The sequence below is a fragment of the Leuciscus leuciscus genome, assembly GCF_965113295.1.
Source record: "Leuciscus leuciscus genome assembly, chromosome: 6".
NCBI lineage: Eukaryota > Metazoa > Chordata > Actinopteri > Cypriniformes > Leuciscidae > Leuciscus > Leuciscus leuciscus.
Genome location: NC_138730.1, coordinates 15,753,943 through 15,763,534, shown reverse-complemented (window position 1 = coordinate 15,763,534; position 9,592 = coordinate 15,753,943). Strand labels below are relative to the sequence as shown.

At 36.5% G+C, this 9,592-nt stretch overlaps 1 protein-coding gene across 1 annotated transcript; it reads left to right on the top strand.

The window, feature by feature from the left end:
* Positions 1 to 5,008: 5,008 nt before the first annotated feature.
* bambib (BMP and activin membrane-bound inhibitor homolog b) lies at positions 5,009 to 9,209 on the top strand. Its single transcript, XM_082172401.1, has 3 exons — positions 5,009 to 5,445; positions 6,321 to 6,602; positions 7,593 to 9,209. The coding sequence occupies exons 1-3, from the start codon at positions 5,370 to 5,372 to the stop codon at positions 8,006 to 8,008; spliced, it is 774 nt and encodes a 257-aa protein (XP_082028527.1). The 5' UTR covers positions 5,009 to 5,369; the 3' UTR covers positions 8,009 to 9,209.
* Positions 9,210 to 9,592: the final 383 nt, after the last annotated feature.

Sequence of the window (9,592 nt, the reverse complement as noted above, 5' to 3'; positions counted from 1 at the left end):
CAGGTGTGAACATGCCTTCGTCTCTTCAACATGTTTATCGATCTTCTACAGATCAAACATCACTTTTCTAACTAATGAGGTTTTCTCCCTCTCTCTCTCTCTCTCTCTCTCTCTCTCTCTCTCTCTCTCTCTCTCTCTCTCTCTCTCTCTCTCTCTCTCTCTCTCTCTCTCCTCTCTCTCTCTCTCTCTCTCTCTCTCTCTCTCTCTCTCTCTCTCTCTCTCTCTCTCTCTCTCTCTCTCTCTCTCTCTCTCTCTCTCTCTCTCTCTCTCTCCCCTTCCCTCCCTCCCTCCCTCCCCCAGGCGTCACGGATGCGTGAGGATATCCACAATATGGGAACCCTCTACATGTCAGAGATCTGCACCGAGCTGAAGAACCTTCGCTCTTTAGTGCGAGTATGTGAAATCCAGGCCACATTGAGAGAGCAGAGGTCTGTAACTCTGATTTAGATCAAATTATCGACAGTGTTTAACTAAATGGCATTCAGTGAATTACTTTTTATTTGCTTGTGTGCAGGATTCTGTTTCTGAGACAGCAGATCAAAGAACTTGACAAACTGAAGAATCAGAATTCCTTCATGGTTTGAGAGGGTGGCTATGGAGCTCATGGCGGTCTCTCTCCGAACAAGCCCAGCCCCCACCCCACCCCTGGCTGTTTGGACCCCCCGCTCTCAGATCCACAGTCGAACTACAGGCCGCAATGCCTGAAACGGGACCGAGGGATAGGAAGCTTACAGAAGTACTTGGGCAACACGAAGCCCTGAGATCATAGATTAATTTCACTGTCCTTTTACATACACGGCTTCTCTATTCTCAGATCCACGGGCAATTCGAGAAGTGTTCAGAGAACGCGCTCTCCAACCCAGACTGACCTGTGAGGAATCATGCAGTGGATCTGGCGATTCATGTGCTGGTTTTTCAAGGTTATGCCTGCGTTAATGGATCCTAAATTTCACCGTCACACCGGAGACTTAAAATCCCCCCCCCCCCGTCCTCCAGTGACTGACAGTGATCACGAAAGATGTTAGAAGGGCTATCTGTGCACAAGGACGCTTCCAGTTGTGCTGGCATTTATCAAGTGACCAATTAAAATAAACCCAATATCATTCTGAGTGCCCATTCTCAAAAGTTAGGAGTGACTGGCTGATTCTCTGCCCCTCAGAAGATTAAATAAGACATGAATGATCTTCCTTAATTCACAGCAGAACAGCGAATGGGTGCTAAAGATTTCTCAACTGGTGATGTGGCACTTAAAAGCTTTTTGCCGAAGCAGTAGACGCACATTTTCTGAGTTTCTGACCCTGATGAAGGGTTTTTCGTCACTATCTGCCTTCGATGTTTCTTGTTCTTTGCAGTGCTGTTACACATCTAACTGAGATTTCTATTCATGCTGCACCCCAGCACTGTTTGACTGTTTTTGTATTAATGTTGTTTTGATTTGTTTGTATTTGCTCTTTTTTTTTTTTTTTTTTTTTTTTTTTTTACTCATATAAATGAGTTTAGTCATTCCCATATTGCCCGGTTTTGGGGGATGCAATGAATGGACTCCGTATTTTATACATGAGCTATGGTTGCACTTCCAAAATGCATCTTTTAAGATGAAAGGGGACCAATGGGACTGTCTCGACCCGACCAGCGGGAGAAGAGGATGGCAAAGTACAGGATATATGATTGCATTTTTCTCATCTTTCACGTAAAAAATATCAACCAGTCTTTAAAAAATGAACCTGTAAGCATTTAGTCAACTTGTCGATTTGTATTTGACAAGGATGTGAAAATATGGCAAAACTGGTGATTCCTCTTTGATGTTTGCAATGTCATTCATAGTTTTTGCTTCATTGTTCTTTCTGTCTTTACTGCCCTCTAACGCAGGGTTTGAACTTAGACCAATATTAATGCAATAGGCTGTAAATGGACTTTCAGAATAGAGATGATGGGTATGTTGCTTTGTATATGGTTTCTAAAAGCTACGGGAAATAAACAATTACTACATTGTGTTTTGGTACATGTTTGCTTTTGTGCATTGGCTGCTTTTAATAAGTTAGATGCATTCATGCCCTAGCCCAGGTAGAGCTAAAAGAACTCAAGTACCTTTCGAGGGCTTGAAACTTATGCTAGAGGTTTTGTACATGTTCGCCCTCCTGTGGAGCAGAGTTTCACTTGCAATTGCTAAAAAATGTTCAATTACATTAGTGATGAAAAAGAGGTGGATTTAATAGTTTAAAGGTAAAGTCAATTTTGCTGCTTAAAAAAAAAAAAAATCTTCTACGAGTAGAAAGTAGGTTATCACTTCCTATGAAGCCTGTATTTACAATACATTATATTGGTATTCCTAGTGCATTATAAAACATGCATAATGCCTTATAAACAACTTTATAATGTGATATATCATCTGATAAAACAATAGTGCGATACAATGCATTATAATACCTATTTGTGGTTATAACTTTTAAGAATATAATGCATTTTAACATCAGATGAAGCCTGCATTTATAATGCATCATAAGGCTATTCTTAATGCATTACAATGCATGCATAATGCCTAATAAACAACCATAAAATGTGGTGTGTCATCTCATGAATAATCGTAACAACTGTAACCTGTTACCTACTTATTAGATTTGGTAAAGCCTTGTAATTTTACAGTTTTTGCGATAAAAAATGATTTGCTTTGTGAATGTATTGTTCTTTTGTATTTTTCCAAATAACTTGAATGTCTTATAACCACTTCATGATATCTTATGGCTGTTTAAAAGAATACTTTGTTTTTGTCACTTTACTTCAAGCAGTAAAAGACCACTCATAAGATCAATGATACTGTGCAGATCTTAAGGAAACAATGTGAAGATATGAGACTTGGGAAAGTAAAAGATATGAAACTATTGTATATATAATCCATTATAATTTACATGAATAAAATTATGATCATTGTGTGTCATAAATCATCTATATACGCTTAATAGTTATAACCACAAATAGGTATTATCACTGTTGTTACAATTATTCCTGAGATGACAACACATTATAAGGTTGTTTATAAGACATTATGTGTGCATTATAATAGACCCTTATGATGCATAATAAATGCAGGCTTCATCTGGTATTATAATGCATTGTACTCTTAAAAGTTATAACCACAAATAGGTAAGTATTATAATGTATTGTAACGGTCGTTTTTTATATATCAGATGGTAAAACAGGATTTAAAAAAAAGGATTCATAGAAAGCGTTATCGAAAAAGAACGTTTTTTAATTTTTTTAAAAAATTTTTACTGCACTCTGAATGAGCTATTTCACACAACATGTTTATTAGCTGAATAATAAAAAAAAAAGACCTTTTCAAAAGTTTACATACTTGATTCTTAATACCATGTGTTTTATACCGTATAGCTATCTTATATCCACACCTGTTCCAGTGTTCTGTGATAGTGTTGCATGAATTATTTCTTTGTCCTGAGCAGTTAAACTGTCCACAGAAGAAAAATCCTCCAGATCCTGGGTTTTCAGCATTTTCTGCATATTTTAACCTTTTCCATCAGTGACTTCATGATCCACCTTTTCATATACTAAATACACATGATATTAAGCAATATTGGGTAATGCTTTAGATTACAGCCCGGAAAGTACTGAGTAATTAAAGTGATTTTACAGTGTAACTTTCTGCAATTGTAGTGTACATAAAGTAATTACATGTTATATAAGGGAACAATATGTGACGTTTGGGGAATAAAGGGGTAACAACCAGGAGAATAAAAAAAAAGTATTTATACTGTAAGTATTATAGAACTAAGGGGTACTTATTCTACTATTATGATACAAAATCTAACATTTGGGAGCAATTTAGCAAGAACATTGCGTACCTTTTTGTAATAATGGTGTACCAATACATATTGTATAGGCTTTTTCAGAATTACAGGGTACATATCTATGCATTTATACAGTAATCTTTTTAACAAAAGTGCACTGAAAACTAAAACAATTGCAACTTTTGCTTAAATATTGGGGAAAGATATTCTTGTTTCATGTAGTGGTGCTTGTTACCCTCTTGTATAGTTACAGGGTAAGTACATTAAAAATACACACACACAATCTTATATCACTGACTCGGAAACCTTTATTTGAAAAACAATTTAATTCAAAACAGATTTACAACACTTCTTTTTCGTTTAAAACAGCTTTTTTAAATCAATTCATTTCAAATGCTTAAGTCTTGACAGAAAGTAGCATGTTTTGTCCCCCCTTTTTTCTCTTGCTTGGCTTCTTCCTTTTGTTCCTCTTCTTTTTCTTTCTTTCCAGGGATGAATCTGAAGATGAAATCATGTCTCTTGTTATTCTGTGTTATGTATTAAAAGAAAATGCAATACACCCTGAAATACGTCCTCATACTCATCTTTTACCCTCATGCCATCCAAGATGTATACAACTTTCCTTCCTCAGATTAACACAAGATTTGACTGCAGTGAAAATTGTATGAGAACTTAGCTGGACGATGACATCACTGTTTTGTCCAGAGCTGCTTTATTACAGCAGAAATTCATAATTGAATCAATATTTGAAACTCTCTATATTGTAAAGCGGTAAATAGCTTGGCTTGAGTGATTATAGGCCTACTATTAGGTATTGTTTATTACTATGTTTTTTCTTACCAGGGTAAGTTGTTCTACTTGTTTTGTCTTCTGGGGATATGGATATGCATGTATACGTATATTTACCATATGTACTGTATATCCTAATAATTCGTGAATTTATACTTGTGCTCAGCAGTCAATTTTAAGGTTTAAAAAAAAAAAAAAAAGAAAAAAAGTAGGCTAAGTAAGGAGAATTTTTTTAACAATTGGCTATTGGTATTTTTAAACACACATAAGTCAAGTCATGCTTTTCCTGCAAAAGATGAGGGTTAAGCTGTATTATCCTTGCATGGGCACACGGGGAGGCAACAGTCCCAGACTCACGAGCGTGAATGAAACAGCCCAGCGGCTCGATGACTCTTATAGGAGGAGCTGCTCTCTCATTCCCAAGTCTTCAACATTTAAGGGCACTCAAGCGGAGTATAAACACAAGAGATTATCCGTGCGAATAGTTGTGAAGTCTGACAATTTCGCATCCGAATTGAAACACAAATGGATTATATGGGGTTTTATTTGTAAAAATCAAACAACTGCGCGTCGGCTTTTCTGCGCACAAATGATTTTATCTGGAAGTCCTGAAGAGAGCTCCGAGGACAGAACCACGATGTGATCGTTTCTGTTTAAAAAATGTTACGAAATGCTTTGAACGAAGCGAGTTGGAACACATTTTGGACACCAATACAGTATTTTTTGGCTATAAAGTCCGTGTCTATGCGAATCTGAAAGGCAAAGTGTTTTTCTCCAATGCAGCGGAACAGCAGTCTCGTTTCCATTTGGCTTCAGCTCGAGCTGTGCGCGATGGCTGTTCTCCTCACTAAAGGTGAGCTTAGTCAGAATAGTCTACTAATTTATATATTCACAATTCCTTTTTAAATATAACAAAGCTAAAAGTGATTTAAAGCTACAATAAGTAGCCTATGTTATTAGGCTACATAGTTATTACATTGTAACATGAGCGCTAATGTAAAGTAGGTTACACTTTATTTCAAGTTGTCATTGTTACAGTGTTTAATTATATATTCAAGTACTGAGTAATATTAATTAACTAGGCTACTAGAGGATCAGGGTTAGGCTACTATACTTACTAGGGTTAGGGTTGGATTAGGATTTGGTTGAGGGTTAGTTGCATGTAATTATGCATAATTTACTGTTATTGCTATGGTAAGTACATGCAACAAGTTTTCTGAACACCTAATTGTTATTATTAATTTTAATTAGATTTTCCACTGCACTTTGTTTTGCATTACTTTGCAACATACTGTAGATGAGCACATATTTGTCAAAATTAATACTATTTATTATTGTTCGCTCAGAGCAATTATCCAGAGCAATATCTTTACAAGAACCAAAAGTCTGAAAGCCAAATACCAAACATGGACTATCAATGTGGGAACTATCTTTGAACAGTTGTGAAAATTAGGGTAACACGTTATTTTAGTGTCCTTGTTACATAATGTTACATGTACTTACCATAGTAATAACAGTACATTATGCATAATTATGCAACCCTCAACCAAATCCTAATCCTACCCTAACCTAGTAAGTACATGTACTGTAGTTGCTTAATATTACTCAGTACTTAAATATATAATTACACTGTAACAATGACACCTTAAAATAACATGTAACCAAAATTGGTTCTTGTTTTCAGTTGGAGTATTAATACTATGGGTAATTTCTCCTTTGTTGTAACAGGAGAAATACGGTGTTACTGTGATGCTCCACACTGTGTGGCCACCGGTTACATGTGCAAATCGGAGCTGAATGCCTGCTTCACGCGCACCTTAGACCCTCAGAGCACCAAGTCTCTTTTATCTCACGGGTGTTACGACCCTCTGCTGAACTCTGGGAAAACGTGCCATCCAGAGTCGACCTATGATACCGTTCATGGATCTGCCACTCTTCAGTGTTGCCATGAGGATATGTGCAACTACAGAGGCCTGCAAGATCTCACATACAGAGGGAGTGAAATTCATGGTACGGGTCTTCTTTAGTTGTTGCTAGTGATAGCCAGATAAATCAGCCAATTTTTTATTAGCCATTTTTTTTTGTCATTAACGCATTGACTACTTGGCCAATTAATAGAAGTGTCTATTGAATTTATCTGCCAATTTAGCTACATCTGTGAATTATCTCCAAATAACTATGTCATTTTTGTTTTTAGATATTGTAGGGAATTTTGAGATGTATGTGCAACATTTCCTTAATAATAACAATAATGTTTGTGGAAAATATAATGTATTACTATTATTATTATTATTATTATTATTATTATGGTAACACTTTACAATAAGGTTCATTAGTTAACATTAGTTAATGTATTAACTTACATGAACTAACCATGAGCAATACATTTGTCACTGTATTTGTTAATCTTTGTTAAAGTACAGCTGTTCTTTGTTTATTCATGTTAGTTCACAGTGCATTAACTAATGTTAACAAGATTTTAATAAAGTATTAGTAAATGTTGAAATTAACATTAACAAAGATTAATAAATGCTGTATAAGTGCAGTTCATTATTAGTTCATGCTGACTAATGTAGTTAACTAATGAACCTTATTGTAAAGTGTTACCATTTTTTGGTAACACTTTACAATAAGGTTCATTAGTTAACAATAGTTAATGTAGGCTATTAACTAACATGAACTAACAATGAGCAATACATTTGTTACAGTATTTATTCATCTTTTTAATGTTAGTTAATAAAAATACAGCTGTTCATTGTTTTTTCATGTTAGTTCACGATGCATTAACTGTTTTAACAAATACAACCTTTGATTTTAATAATCTATTAGTAAATGTCGAAATTAACTAACTAAGATTAATAAATGTTGTAGAAGTATTGTTCATTCTTAGTTCATGTTAACTAAGGTAGTTTACTAATGTTAACTAATGAACCTTACAGTAAAGTGTTACCGTTTTTTTAGGTTTTTTTTACCGCCTTAAACATTCTCTGTATTATTCAGACAAACACCGACATCAAACTGAAGGCAGCCGTCAGGTGATCGCACGTCTGCAGGAAATCCCTTCCTCCAAGGAGGTTTGGTTTCGAGCTGCGGTCATCACCGTACCCATCGCCGGTGGCCTCATCTTGGTCCTCCTCATCATGCTTGCCTTGCGGATGCTTCGCAGCGAAAACCGCAGACTGCGACAGCAGCGGCGAGAAATGCTCTCCCGCCTTCATTACAGCTTTCACGGCCAACACCTCACCAAGGGCCATGTGGCCAAACTGGACTTAGAGTGTATGGTTCCAGTAGGAGGCCATGAGAACTGTTGCTTGACCTGCGACAAGATTCGACAGTCCGATCGTAGCAGCCAGCGACTTCTATCATTGGTCAACTGGGGAAAATACAGCGGCCGAGGCAAGCTGGAGTTTGTGTGATGACTTTAGAAATTAGCTTCTTTCCTGGGACTTGTTTGACTAAAACTTGTTTTATTTCAACCCTTCTAACGGAGGACCTGCAAACATTAACTCAGAAGAGAACACTTGAAAGCGCCAACCATATGGTTGTCGCTCTAGAAGCACTTTACTTGAATTAGAGACTTGAGGAGAAGACTGCTTGTATTATAGGCTGCGACGAGGAGTGGCTTCGTGCTGGTATTCTTTATAACCGAAGGATTCCAAGAAATATATTTTGGTTTTAATGTTTGCACTTTTTGTATAAAGAAACTACGGTTGATTTGCTTTAGTAGTGGTGTAAGACCAGCGTGTTAACATTCTCAGAAAAAAATAAAATATTATTTTTTTCCAAAAGTGTAAGGGGTATAATAGCTTTTAAAAGATCTTGGTACCTTAATCACCCCTAAAAGGTTCATAGTAGTACCTTAAGGGTACGCATTACTAGTTTTTACAGTTTTCAGGGGTAGTTAAGGTACAAACTTGTGTCTTTAAGCGTACTTCCCCAGTGACAAGCTGTTGTAACCCTAAAATTAGATTTTGTGCAATTTTTGCCAATTTTTTTTTCTGACTGTGAAGAATGTCTGCTGGTGTGTGAATGTGTGACTTTTCACTGTTAAAGTTATAGTTCACCCAAAAATGAAAATTCTGTAATAATTTACCCTCGTGGTGTTTTAAACTCAACCTTTTACTATTTCAGCTGTTTCAGTCTGTACAGTGGAAGTGAATAGGGTCCAAAACATTCAAGTTCCAAAAAGGACATAAAGAAAGCTTAAAAATAATCCATACAACTCTAGTAGATTCATTCAAGTCTTCTGAAGCAATATGATCACTTTATAGGATGAACAAGCAACATTTAAGTGGTAATTATTCACAGATCCAATCAAATCATTGATAAACTGTATAAATCAAATGTGCCGACACATTAGTACCATCAAACCTTATTGGTCCTTTGGTCATGATGTTAAGGAGATTGAAAGTGTTGGACATTATGGACTTGGTATTAGAACTGAAACATACTTCTAAAATCCACAGAGGCAAGAAAATCATACAAGTGTGGAACGGCATGATTACTTTTGGGTGAACTAACCCTTTAACATTCACTAGTCACCTCTGACCTGCATGTAGATTTTGTTCACTGTAAATATGTGTCGTTGTAAATATTACATGTTCAACAAGTAATCATTGTGGTGTTTTTCATCTTTACTGTCTCTTGTTCAATGAAATCGCATTGGGTGGAACCGTGAAGCTAAACAGCACTGAAAGTACTCAGTGTTTTGTACGATATTGACAAGCTCATTACACCCGGAGGGAAAAGTCTTGGCTAATGCTTCAGTTTGTCAACACATGCACAGTTGCAAGCGCTCGACTGAGGCATTGGAATCATTAGCAGCAGCATAAGGGCATGGCAGTGTAGTGTGGTAGCTATTACAATCATGTCTTGTTTTACAGTAGCGCAACACTGACTGACTCAGTCCCCAGGCCACAATCACTCAGCCTCAAACTCTTTCACAGTTACCGCTCGGCTTCTTTGGAAAGAATTCCGATCCTCTGTGTAAACGTTCCATC

What these genes read in the sequence shown, in the direction of transcription:
- bambib (XM_082172401.1), top strand. Translation starts at nt 5,370, where the DNA reads ATGCAGCGGAACAGCAGTCTCGTTTCCATTTGGCTTCAGCTCGAGCTG. An exon ending in GGCTGTTCTCCTCACTAAAG is followed by an intron (nt 5,446 to 6,320) that starts GTGAGCTTAGTC and finishes TTGTTGTAACAG; the next exon opens with GAGAAATACGGTGTTACTGT. An exon ending in CAGAGGGAGTGAAATTCATG is followed by an intron (nt 6,603 to 7,592) that starts GTACGGGTCTTC and finishes TGTATTATTCAG; the next exon opens with ACAAACACCGACATCAAACT.